We start from the raw sequence: 13,658 nt of genomic DNA, 5'->3' as shown, positions 1-13,658 counted from the left end.
CGTGTTCGTTTAACTTTGGAATAATGTGACTACATATACCCCTAACATTTACCAAATAATTTCTGTGGATAATTTATAACATGTAGCGTTACGTTATACGTTCGTTAAACAATCGTTTCAACAGCGAAATTTGTTTCGCAAATATACGGTCGATCGAATACATTCGTGTAACTCAGAGCTGTTCAGCGTCTGCCCGTACGGGCACGAAGCCACGCCCCTACGGGCAAGACTGCGTGTGACACACACTGTCCACTAATAGGCATGTCGAGCAGCTCTGGTGTAACTGTTTATCTTGTTATACAACGTGGAGCGAAGAGACCGAGCAATTTTCGAAACAGGTTTGTACAACAATATGCACGTTTATTATCTGAAAGTTTTACATCTTCAGGATGTCATTGTGTAGGCGTGCACCGACGTGATTCGATCGATGCAATGAACAGGGGTACGCACGCCTACGTCCTTGCATCACGCACGCGATTCATCATCATTTTGTTTCTATTTTGACGAGGCATCGTCGAATCGCAAGCGATCAGCCTTTTACAAATATAGTATCTATGTGTACAATGTACGTGTCTCAGACAACAAAACGCATATCGAGGGATCACAACCGCTTCTTTTACAATTAAACTTATATCGGAGCAAGAAGTCCAAGGCGGGAAGTAGTACGAAGCTGGAGAGAGCATGAAGGGAAGAAGATGGCCGCCTGAAATGTAACTTTTTCATTTGTGGATCGTCGTCCAAATCAGAGCTGTTCAGCGTCCGCCCGTACGGGCAGCGATTTTCTTGTTTTGGACACAGTGCCGCCAGACGAGGGGAGGGAGCACGAATCGAGGGGAAAAAGTTACCCTCTCTCGACCGTGGCGGAAATTAGAGTGGAGGAACAAGTCTTGGTGTCACTGCCTGGGCATACACAGAATGGCGGACACGAAGCCACGCCCCTGCGTGCGAGGCTGCATGTATTGTCACAGCTACCCCCACTCCGCTAAGTCACTTGCCCGTAGCTGTGTCCAGAGTCGCCAGATCAAGACTTGTTCCCCCACTCTAATTTCCCCTTCTACCCCACGCTTCCGTACTGGCAGGGAGAGGGGGTAACCTTTTCCCCTCGATTCGTGCTCCCTCCCCTCATCGGACGTCCTTGCCCGCTAATAGGCATGTTGAGCAGCTCTGGTCTAAATACTCGAAAGGAGTACATACTTCAAACGATACTAGTTCAACAGGCAATACCATGCACACGTGATTACAACACAAGCTACAAGTACACTATTATGATACCAATGTTATGATTGAAACCAACATCGTTATATTCGCACACCGTGTACACAGTTGTTGAACAGAATGTTTCAGGAGAAGAGACAATGTTGTGTGACCCACAGCTGGTAATCCTGGGTCACCTCTAACACACCTCAGCTTCGCTAACATATCCTCAGGAAGTCATAAACAGGGGGTTCTTGGATAGCCGCAGATTGCGACCGAATCTTGCGACAGAAAATCGATTACCAGAAAGCTGACATATCCAAGAATCCCACAGCAATGTGTGGAAAACTATGCTACAGCTCTTATAAATTTCCAGTAACGTGTACACAATCATGCACACGATCGGACAGGGCGCAAGTAGCCATCGGAGAGTGAACGTCCACACACAGCCACACGCACAAAATACTTGTAGCAGACAGACATATCGCATCTGTTATTATTATTAACTGTGTCACTCATGTGTGTCTACGTTACTCGTTACGGTCGCACTTATGTGTCTCCGACTGGCCGATATTCGTTCGCCAACGAGAGCATTGGCGTATTGCGAATAGGGGATCGATCAAACAAATCCCGGATAGTGAGCTGTGCCATAACAGTAATAAATTCATAAAAGTCTCGTAAATGGAAAGGTCCGCATTGATTCGTCTTTCGCCGCTTAAACAACATTTTTCGCTTTTCTCTGTCCCTTTCTTAACGAACATAAATTACAATTGTATTTATAAACAAACGCTTGCTACTCGCTTTACTGTCTAACAGTTCGTCCAAAGTCAATCTATGTTTCACTTTCAGATAATATGTAACTGTTGATGTTTTCTCAATATGTATATATACATATATTGTATCGCCTTGCCCCCGAGCTCCAATTAATATATAATTTTTCTCTGTTTCACGATTTCTTAAATAGTGTACGAATTCCTTACACGCTGCCGATAAATCTTCTTAAATACTTATTCTCTATACACGTGTTCGAGCAACGTCCAGCTCGAATACTTTCTATAGGCGCCGTTTTCGCAACGACGCCAACTACTTTTGTATACTGCACACCTTGGTGTGGGAGGATAAGTAGTGTACAGTGCTGGAAGTATCTCAGTTTCCCTTTGTATTGTATTCTGTAGAAATAAATGCTTCGCACGATATAGTCTATTGAAACAAATATTTGCAAACGACAAATGGATAAACGGAACGAAACACTCTGAAAGTGAAATCGTACGTAGGAATAAGAACGATTCGAGCTTTACGCTTTGGAATAAAAAGAATAATTAATATTTCATTCAACGATTCCATATATTTCGCTTATCTCTATCGCAACATTAAAATCTCTCTCAGTAGCTGAGACCGTTCTTCTTAAAGACAACTCCTTAATTATTAGTACATACATTTTTGTATCTTAGAGAATTAGTTCTTTCTTTTTTTTCATCGTTATTAATATTATTATTTCCTTTTAGTCCTCCTTCGTCAATCGCTTATATTCTTCACGCTTCTACCTCCTCTCTTTATTTGTTTCTCCGAGCATGTCTCTTTATTTCGTTCAGTTTGTTCATTCGAAAATAAACGGTATCTAACATTGCTACAACGTACCTTGGAAGGTGCTCTCGGTATCTCAAAATACTGCGAAGTTTACGAAATCACTCCAAATCCGCGTGGGCACGATAAAACGAAGAAGAAAAGAAGAAGGATGGATGAGGAACGAAGCGAAGTTGAGAAGTATCTATATACATATCGTAGTCGCGCTCTTATTAAACGATAATTAAGTTATCTGCAAAAGCGATGACAATAATAGTAACAGAGAAATGTTAAGAACAATCAACGGGGTCTAATAATTACATAGAACATTATACATGAAAGCAATAAATAGTCCAAATGAGAACGTCTACGTTCGTTACGTACACGCTAATGATACCGAGGACCGCCCGGTATCCGTGAGATGAGGAGAAATTAATAACACCCGAACGGTACAGAAGCGATCCCGGATTAAGTTAATGAAAAGAAAACGTCACATTCGATTAATACATTACTTATCTTATTAAGATGCGATCAAGAAAAGGATAATCGTATATACACTTCTCTCGACGTCTTTGTAGTGGAACACGAAAAGTAATACGCATGAAAAGTAGTGGCAAAGTACGAAGTATGTTTAGTTTCTCTATCGTCGGACTTTTTACTTTTGAAACGTAACATTTTATGTAAGAAAAAAGAAACCACAACAAGCACACTTGGGCAGGTTCTACGAATGTACGGTGGTTACTTGTTTGATTGTTTTCTTTTTTAATCACTAATCAGTCAACATAATGATATACTTAAAAAATATATATCTACACGTAAAATCATACGCAAAGGAGAAAGTTAAAACAGCGGTTTTAAAAGTCTTCAACGATCACAAACAACTTCTGACGATAAAACACCACTATCTAGAGTTCTCACCCGCGCTTATTGTTACTCATACTCCGGTGCAACTCAGCCGGTAGTGGTGCAGCGTATTTTACAACGTTATGCTTTTAACATTGATCTGTAATAGAATATTTTTCTGCCTGGTTCGGGTCCCTTTAGCATGAGCAATAGTGTTAGCGATAAAAAATTCGGACGAGGCTGTCATTTCTTTTTGGCTGGATTCCTTTGTGGTGTAGCTGGTCTCGCGCCTTGCCCGGTATTCATTCCTATATATTGGTATTTAGCTTTCTTCTCAGATGGTTTCAATATCTTTAAACACATAATGAGAAATATTATGATAACGAAAATTTAATAATAATTAACGTAACCAAATTCATCATCTTAAATGCAACCTGAAAACTGCACATTAAGGTTTCATCGACGCTCATCATTCCACCGGCGTTATCATATTCTCCGCAATAATTTGGCGCAGAGAACAGCGTAACCAGCTGTCGTTTCGCAAAGAATTCGTAACCGTCCTCAACTACTTGATGTGCTCTACATATCAGATCCATATCATGACGGTTCAAGAACTTGGATACTATATCCGGACCAAATGTAAAGGAAACACCTCTGTCATTTTCACCCCATCCCTGCAAGGTTAAATATAAATATCCATAGTACAATGTTTGTGTCATATTACTCCGTAAATAAATCGGTTAATAACAAAATACAATACCTGAACTTCCTTATCAGGATCTGACCATAATAAGTCGCAAAGAAGGCCAGTGTCAGGTACATCGGTTGGACGCATAATTCTTCTGATTTGCTCCATGTTCTGTCGTAGAAAAAAAAGAAGGTCATAGTTATAGACATTTTTCTGTAAATATCCGAAGCCGTGAATAAGCAGCCGTATGATACACAATACTCTGACTTAATTAGCTCTAATAAAGATCCCTTCATTGATAATAGTTAATAAACAGAGGACATAATCCCTTGTTTATACATCAACGAGGTAGATAATAAAAAGTCAATATTCCGATCTTTATACATGTTTAATCTTCTATTAACCATTGAACTTTTACTTTCTTCGGCATTACGCTATAAATACAAAATAAATTGAGTATAATCTTCAGAATTCTTTTCGTTTCGTGTAGTAAAGAACAATTTCATAGAGCAAACTTAGCATATCTAAATTTAATAATTAATTACTTCAACAACCTCTTCGTGGGATGAAATTATTTCCCACTTCGTGGGAAAAATTCTCAAAATTTTGGGCCTTGAGTTTCGAGTTGCCGAAAATGAAACTATTTGCAAAATTTCAGCCAAATCGGACGTGGCCGGTTTTCGGAAGTAAAATAAAAAAATTCATTATACCAAATGTCGACCACCGTCGGTCAAGTAGAACGGGCCGGATATAACAGATATAATCACCTGAAGATCCGGGCTAAGGCCGCCATGACAGCAGAAGATTTTTTCATCGATGATGGCAGCGATCGGTAAACAGTTAAAGCAATCCGTGAACGTTTTCCATAGTTTAACGTTATACCGTTTCTTGCACTCATCGTAGAACCCGTATATCCTGTTTATGCTGGCGCACTCGTGATTTCCGCGCAACAAGAAAAAATTCTCCGGATATTTGATCTTGTACGCGAGCAGCAGGCATATCGTTTCCAGCGATTGTTTACCTCGGTCTACGTAATCCCCGAGGAATAAATAGTTCGCTTCCGGCGGGAAACCGCCGTATTCGAACAGTCGCAACAGATCGGTGTACTGGCCGTGTATATCGCCGCAGATCTTAAGTGGCGCCTCCAACTCGAGCAGGATCGGCTGCTGAAGGAAAATCTCCCGTGACTTCAGGCAAAGGCCCCGCACTTCACCCTCCGACATTAGAACGGTCTTTCCTGGCCGGCATCCTCTGACTGCGTCCAAAAATTCGCACGTTTGAATGCATTTCGACCGACGCGGCGCCGCGTGTCGTCAGGCTTCGCGAACTCGCAACGAGAGCGTGCACGGCCTTCCGCTCGCCGATTTACTTCAACCTTTGCACGCTCATACACTTCGTTCTTCTGTTTACGAATATGTACCATTATACGATCAGGTACTCGATACCTTTCTAGATATCAACAATTCAAGTTATTCATTATCACTCAAAATACTGTCGCGCTCTGCCAAATATCATTCTATCTCAGCGGTATCGTGCTGAAACTGTAACCACATAGGTCACGAGTTCAAATCCCATTTCTTATTTCAATTTTTTTTTCAAATTAGTCATATTTTACGCATGACAAATTTTTATAAATTTGATTGGAAAGGAATTTTAATAAATCCAGCAAATCGTGGTAAATGTTTCTTTATATTCGATTGAGATTTCTCCAAAAAATGTTCTGTTCGGAGGGGGACACCTTCTGACGTATACGCTGGCGTTCTAGGTGATCTGAAGGGCAATTTAATTTTTTTGGAGTCCTATATTTTGTGTAAACAGGAGATCGAGCTCAGTGTGCAAAGTGTCAATTAAATCGCAGACCCGAGGACTCGTGCACTCTCCTCGTCGGTGTTTTCTTTCACGGGTTAAGTACGCCGAGCATAAGTTTCTACGCTGGAGCATGAAGATGTTCTGACTGCCAAGAACCGATTCTCAGAGGGGGGTCATGGATAAATACGATTACGTACTCGGGTGCCACGAATTCTCGTGGACACCTATACCTATATCATCTCGCGTGGTACCACAGTGGCGTGAATTGCTATAGTCAGGGGTGAAACTTTTCGGTTGTTCATGGCCACTGCGAGAGATCACTCTCCATTTCTCGATTAGGGTACCAGTGCCTACGTCAGTCCCGTTCAGCAAGCTTTGCGGCCAGCGCACAGTGCGGACAAAAGGCCTGTTTTCGGCACTTCTCGTAGTTTGGTTATTAATGTATATATAGAGGAAATTTTTTACAGACAATTATATTTACCAATATAGTTACTAATTTTGAAAAAAAAAATTTATTATTAAAAATTACCAAATTTATTTTTAAAAACTAACAAGTTTAGAACAAAATTAATAATAAATGAACCATATGTAAAATTAACAATAATACATTCTCCATTACTCATTTACAGTTAATATAATATTTTTTGATTTTTGGCACTTTAGAGAGTGCCTCCATGGCCAAATTTTTTTACAAAAATCAAAATTTGGTTACTAATACATATGTAATGGTAATTAGTCACAAAAAATTAAATTTATCAATAAAATTAATAAGTTGAAATTAAAAAATTATTTTTATGCATAAAAAAAATTGTTAAATGATTTTTAACGGGAAAAATATTGTGGTATTGAACAAAAGTATTGAACGCCATCGAAAGGAAGCGTGGCTGGTTGCCCGCCAATTCGCTTCTGCTGAACAGGACTGGCCTACGTTGATACCAATACGATGCATAAGTAGTACAGTGAGATCGATAGTATTTCAATCGAGCGGCAGGATATTTTTTTTTATAACCACGAACATAAATATTAACGAGGGAAGTGACCTTGACCGACTAGAAAGCTTACCCTGAATGCAGTTCGCTTCCGGTCAATTCGGGCGGTAATATTTAAACATGAAACGTCATACCTACGAAATATTTAAAAATAACCATTCTATAATTATCTGCATCTGATTAACCCTTCCGTTACGGGACGGCCTTCCACAAATCTATATTTTCCCGGGTTATATCGACGTTACTTTTTCGTAAATTATTGCATTTTTATCGTGCAATCATTTCAATCTAATATACATGGCGAATTATAATGGAACGCGTGTCGGAATAATTTTAATGGCAAATTTCACCGGAGTTATTAATAAGCGCTAAATTTTGGCGGGTAACTCGCCACTAGTAAACCGTTAGTAAGGAAAAGGTTAAATATCTTAATGGTTAGCGATAAAATAGAAGGCTAAAGGAACAGTGTAACAGATGGTTTTGACTTTAAATTTAGAAAAGAACGACGTTTCATATGAATTTCTTTAATATCGCGATCAACCGGCAGGCGGGATCGATTTCCAAAAAATCGGAAAATAAATGACTACGAGGTTTTCTTTCGTTGGAATCGCATTTTCGTAAAAGATTTACTTTTTTTCTCGTATGATGCAATTGTTTGAAGAACCGAGTAGGTTGGAGGTTCGATTATAAAATCGTCGAGCTACGTAGTATAGGTTTTCTCTTGATGCAATAATCGGGAATACGAAAGGTTGTCGCACACTGTAGTTATAATGCTTCAAAGGGATTAAGTGGCTATATGAGTCTCGAATAATACGACGAGCATCAACTTGCAGGAAAACAAACTCTAAAAGGAAAGCTGAAAGCCATTTAGCGATGCATGGATCAACCGATCCATTAATTATTACGAACAGAAGCTCATGGGGCGACGGTTAGGGTTCCTCGAAACCCGGAAAAACCGACGCATGAGAAGCGAATGAATTTCGCATAAGTACGGATAACACACTTCGAACCCTTGCGGTGTCGTAAAAGTATTTATAGCTATGGAGGAATTCATGGTGTGGTTTAAACCGAGTCGATATGATGGTTATCGGAAAACTGCATATCAGCAAGGTCATATCGCAACAATCTAAATGCTATCGGTAAAAAAAGAAAATAATGTTTCTACAACGACGAAATCTATGTAAGATTCGAAGCAAGCACATGTTATCAGAAACGTTGTCTATTAATATTACGGTTATTTGAAGAAACGGGGCAAACGATAAAAAAGAGAAAAAAATAGAAAATCGTCATGGTTATATTTGATCAAACACGCGACAGTTTGGAACGGTTTCCACTCGCGCGACATGTTACGATTTATTTCAACAGTTTCGTTCGGAAACATATCCGAGATAACTGACAAGTTTTCATTACAGATAAAGAGTATAAGCAATACAAACGTAACCAATTCTTTTGTTTAGTATCATTTTATTATATATCTCTATAAAACAAAAATATGTTTTGGAAATTAAGTTTACAAATATCTACAGACACAAACGATATATCATTTTATTAGCACGAAAGATTGCCTACTTTTCAAAATCCTGCTACGTTATTATTGTGTGTCACGTTTAATTACGAAGTAGAGATCCAAAAGAAATTTTCACTTCGGTATCCTCCATACTAAAAGAAAGCTTTGTTTATTAGTGTACTCGTGGAGAAAGGTAACTCGATAATAAATTAATATTAACGTGCATTCAAGTCATTATTTTTCTGCAAATCGGATCGTTCTAAGTGACTTCCATAAAAGTATAATCTATTGCTTGAAGTGTCGGTTTCGCGTAAATATGGTGCTAAAAGCTTCGTCGAACATTAACATCACAGATGTTGTTCTCATAACCTTGCGATACGTAGTATATTTAGAAAACTCAAGTTGCACTGTGTCGAAGACGCTGGATGCACGGTGATAGAAAAAAAAAAAGAAAAACAAGCTAAATAAGGAGAAAATGTAGAGTGACACAACAGCAAAATCGGCCAAGAACGAAGATGATATCTTGGGTGAAATTCGTGTTGCAGACGCCACAATACTATTAACTAGCTTCTACTTGATCTTACGTTGTAAATCATAAGCATACGATGAGCGATCACGCACAACATCGAGGCAGATAAAGACGCAACTAAATCAAAACGTTAAACAGAAACTACGTGATGTTTGTTTCGTTGTTGCGTACCGACAAAATCCGAAGAGAAAATATCTTTTAGCTTGGCTTTCTTCTGAACCTGGTCTTTCTGCGTGTGGTAAACTTTACCGCGCAGAGTTCCGACACGTAGCATGAGAAAGAGAAATGGAACAAAAAGAAATAGTTTTCGCTCTCTGAGAAAATAAAGGGAAAAGGCCGAGGAATAGATCCGCGAACGTCTGGAAATACAAGGAGCTGCTAACGAAGACTTGTAACACTAGGAGATCGATATCTTTTTTTTTCCTTTTCGTCGATCTACAGACCGCGGGCAAAATAGTGTTCCGACAGGCACGAGAGATCAAGAGAAACCATTTACGGACTTGTAAGAAACACAGATATCGAATGTCGTAAAATGGACCGCGCACGATTTTAATCTTCGTTTCGGTGTGTAAAAGAAACGTATATGCTCGATGTACGCGGCGCGACATCGGATCGAGCAAATTTTCGCCGGATACTTTGGAAAACCTTTCCATTAACTGTACACTAATTCGAAGACGGGAATCTCGGGAACAATTTCACACTTTCTTCCCACCAAGCCTCCCTTTTTTATCACGTACCTTCCAACAATCTTTGTATCAGGTTGTCGACGTTCAACTCGACATCCGCCATTTTTTCTTGCCACTGACTGACTGACCCGATGTTTGTAGACTAGACGATACGTTTGTGTACGCAGTTAACTGTATATACACATGTACATACATCTTCTAGACTCATGTGGTTATATACGTGTTCTGTTATCGACTGCCGGTCCTATGTAAATAAGAAAAGGATTACCAAAATTTCGAACTGTGAAGAAATTGAAAGATTTATTTTAAATAACGATCACCGGCACAGTTACCGACCAAACAGTATTTCGGAGAAAACAATTTTTAAGTAATGACATATTGATGTGAAAAAGAAAAATGTTCTGAACTGAGAAATATATTCTTGATAACTCTGATATCTTAAAATAATATAAATAAAACCTGACGTACTGTATACCGTTTTAATTTATTACATACTCTCCGAATTCATCAGCAGATTGATTTTGTAGATCAAGTCCATTGATAATTTAATATAATATAAAGGTTCTCCGAATTTATAATGTACAGAATTTTCCTACTTTACGTTATATACAATTTTTATTCATAACCCATTTTGTCTCATTTATGTTAATAACGACATAGTTCTAGAAATCTATTTGAAAAATTTTATTGAAGTAAAAATACGTGTTTGGAGAATGGTAGTAATGAAAAAAAACCGTATTTTTTTCAATTGATCTCTTCAAATATGTATAAAATTGTAATTAAGTAACGAAATTGTAATACATTGTATGTACAATAAATAAAAGATACTAATAATACATATTAATCTAAGATAAAATATGTACTAGTTAGTTTAATATTTTTCTCTGTACACATGATAAACTGAAAAAATTAGTTTACAATTCAAAAAATAGATGGAACAGATAATTTATAAAATTATTACACGTTTGCCATTAACTAATTATTTTGCACAACGAATTAATTGTCATGACAGTGCCAATGTAGGTGTCTTAGCAGAAGAAAAAATTATTGTAACTGCCATGCGTAATAGACGAGACAAAAAGTAATAATGTTATTTGAATTAAATTTGTACATTAATTGATACTAACTTAAGCATATTTTCTGTGATAATCTGGCGGTGAATCTGCATAATCTTGTTGAAGATTAAATAGCTCAGTATTATTTTTCTGTAAATATTGTAAAAAATCGTGAAAATGGGATAGTAACAGTTGTATGCTTCTTTCATCCAATGTAGTATACGATAACATTCCTCCTAATCTTACTGTAAAAATAATGACAAAGGATTGCATAAAATCTTTCACTAACTTAAATAAATATTATATTTCCCATATTGAATAAAGAATAATACCAAATAGCCTTAATAAATGAAAGGCGCCGTATAATTGGCTGGGCAGTGTTTCAGGATTGTCATTCATCATTTGAATAAACTGTGGACGTTCCCATTTGTATAGTAATTGCAAACCTAAGGATATATTGAAGTACTCGCGAATACCTTTAGTTATTTCGAGTACACTTTCCCTGGAAATGACGAATTCGTGATGAAAGAATTATTTCAGTTTCAATAATATCTGTACAATAAAATTATTACACGTATATCTACCTAACGGAATCATTTTTTCCCGCTGACTTTGATTCTACGTAGTCATCTAAAATCTTATCGACTGTATTTTTTACAGGTAACGCAGGTAATTTATGATGTTTCAATATAACTTCTGATTCATCTATAAGTACAAACTTCAGTTCTTCTGGGATTTTAATTTTAACTTCTACCTTGGTAAGATATTCTTCAGTGTCGCCGCATGGCTCCATCCGGCTGTAATAAATTGCATTAGCTTCATATTATCCAATCGAGGGAACAATGCTTTGTACAATATACAATATATATATATATATACATTGATAATATAGAACACACCTGCGTTTTTTACGAGGAGCATCTGAAGTGGAATCATGGGAAGACGATGGTGTTACAGCACTAGTAGTACTTTTAGCAAACCTGCTAACTGCTTTGTCAACTGTTGCTACGGGAGTGCTAGCTCTGCTATCAGTGTCTTTCTCACGACCTCCTTCGCTTCTACGGCCTTGGGTTTTAGAAGATGTACTGCCTTTTTTGTTTTTCTGTATAGACTGTTGATTCGAATGTGCTCTCTGAACCTCTTTCTGTCTTTGCACATTTGTATCATTGTACTTAAGAACTCTACTTTCCGGAACCCATTCATCCCAACTATTTGTACGACATTAATGTTTACAATTCCATTTCCATCATAAACCATTGAAATAAAACGATTACTCACTTCTTATTCCATCCAGCATAATGAATGAAATATTTGATCTGTTTTTCCTTGGTAATGGAGGACTTTAGACATTTTGCTTCATAAATTAATGGCCCATGAAAACATAGAACTTTCTCGCCTAAAAATAATCACACAATTGTTACCAATTAGATTACGCAATAAATATGAATAGAATGAAGATAACTAATATTAATTAATTAAACTCGATGTAACGTTAAAAATATCAATACGAGTAATTAAAAAAGAAATGCGTACCTTCTTGAAATTTACACTTCGGTGGCATGGCCGCGTCCTTTGAACTGCTTATTTTGACTGATGGTCTTTCAGTCGTCAGTTTTAAATAAGGTCTAAATTTCGGAAATTACTTAATAATTCGCGCCAACGGAAAACAATTGATTGCCACTGAACAACTTAAAGGACAACTTTAAAGTGGCGTCTCTGTCTTCGTCCTATATGTTTGGTGTAAAGGCTGACACGCACTACACGCTAGTAATATGTATAATGTCCTAGCTAGAGATTTTTAATCTACGGTATTATCTAGCTTGTATGTATTGAAATTTAATTCGATTTGAATTTAGTTTAAAATTTAGGCACGCACATTTCAAACGTTACATAAACATTACATTCAAATGACTAACAAACGTGCTTTAAGTTCTAACAATATCGTTATATCATATTTTATCAAATTTTAATTTCATCGATTTTTCACTGTTGTGAATTTACTTTAATTTGTGGTTTATGGTCGTACTACGTAATTAGTAAGATTCATATGCTTTTTACACATTTAGATGTTGAATAGTGATGTAATTTAAAACAACAAACAGTTTCAGTGAACGATGTTCTCCCATCTACCGCTGGCAGCGCGAATATAAATGGCCGCGTACAAATCCCGCGCATGCGCGCAATCTGTTTAAATAAGCGCGCACTTGTTCAAAGCGACACACTTGAAATCGAATTTCCGTACACTTGGGAAAACTCTTCATCTTTAAAAAGAAAGTATTAAAATTTCAATATATCTAAAAATTCTTTCCATGAACGACAACGGTACGAAAGAACAATTTAAAATCAAGCGATATGACACTCGATTAAACGAGTCTCTAAAGTAATTTTCCGAGTCGTTGCAACTGAAAAACAGGATGGACTTGTCGGTGATCTTCCTCCTCTCCGATTTTAACGGGGCATTTTTATATCATTTTTTATAATGCAGGTATAACAGAAACGATAAACATTGATTTAACAATGTGGAGACTAGTGAGAAGCTCATTTTCATGGATTTCAACTGGAATTTTTATATTTGTTTTGTTGCGATATATATCACAGAAAATAATAAAAACGAGGAACATCGGTGACCACCATTTTGTTATTATCTTTTTCTGATATGTTATTCAAAAATTCCGTTGAAGTCCATGAGGATTTTTTCAAGATCATCGCGATCCGACCGGGAAAATGTTTTCTATTTTTTCGCTAAATTGTAAGCGAAAAGAAAGTGATGAAAGGTCGAGGAAAATAGAAAACAG

General features: G+C 37.3%; 2 protein-coding genes across 5 annotated transcripts; both read right to left on the bottom strand.

Annotated features, from left to right (window-relative positions):
* Positions 1-2,513: 2,513 nt before the first annotated feature.
* Positions 2,514-9,997, bottom strand: LOC143354527 (serine/threonine-protein phosphatase PP1-beta catalytic subunit). 2 transcript variants are annotated; one of them, XM_076788694.1, is made up of 6 exons: positions 9,860-9,926; positions 9,294-9,365; positions 5,056-5,543; positions 4,361-4,459; positions 4,035-4,274; positions 2,514-3,951 (listed from the first exon to the last, which is right to left on the bottom strand). In XM_076788694.1, exons 1-6 carry the CDS (start codon positions 9,909-9,911, stop codon positions 3,844-3,846), a joined length of 1,059 nt encoding a protein of 352 aa, XP_076644809.1. In that variant the 5' UTR covers positions 9,912-9,926; the 3' UTR covers positions 2,514-3,843. The 2 variants fall into 2 exon arrangements, with proteins under 2 accessions (XP_076644809.1, XP_076644810.1); XM_076788695.1 differs by lacking the exon at positions 9,294-9,365 and having other exon boundaries at positions 9,860-9,997.
* Positions 9,934-12,762, bottom strand: Mrg15 (mortality factor 4-like). 3 transcript variants are annotated; one of them, XM_076788697.1, is made up of 7 exons: positions 12,397-12,581; positions 12,142-12,259; positions 11,763-12,071; positions 11,448-11,660; positions 11,196-11,365; positions 10,936-11,108; positions 9,934-10,052 (listed from the first exon to the last, which is right to left on the bottom strand). In XM_076788697.1, exons 1-6 carry the CDS (start codon positions 12,422-12,424, stop codon positions 10,936-10,938), a joined length of 1,011 nt encoding a protein of 336 aa, XP_076644812.1. In that variant the 5' UTR covers positions 12,425-12,581; the 3' UTR covers positions 9,934-10,052. The 3 variants fall into 3 exon arrangements, with proteins under 3 accessions (XP_076644812.1, XP_076644813.1, XP_076644811.1); XM_076788698.1 differs by lacking the exon at positions 9,934-10,052 and having other exon boundaries at positions 10,872-11,108; positions 11,763-12,047; positions 12,138-12,259; positions 12,397-12,762; XM_076788696.1 differs by lacking the exon at positions 9,934-10,052 and having other exon boundaries at positions 10,872-11,108; positions 12,397-12,757.
* Between the last annotated feature and the right edge of the window lie 896 nt (positions 12,763-13,658).

This window comes from Halictus rubicundus, chromosome 5, assembly GCF_050948215.1.
Source record: "Halictus rubicundus isolate RS-2024b chromosome 5, iyHalRubi1_principal, whole genome shotgun sequence".
NCBI lineage: Eukaryota > Metazoa > Arthropoda > Insecta > Hymenoptera > Halictidae > Halictus > Halictus rubicundus.
Note: the sequence above shows the minus strand (reverse complement) of the source record. Positions and strands in the feature narration are given on the sequence as shown.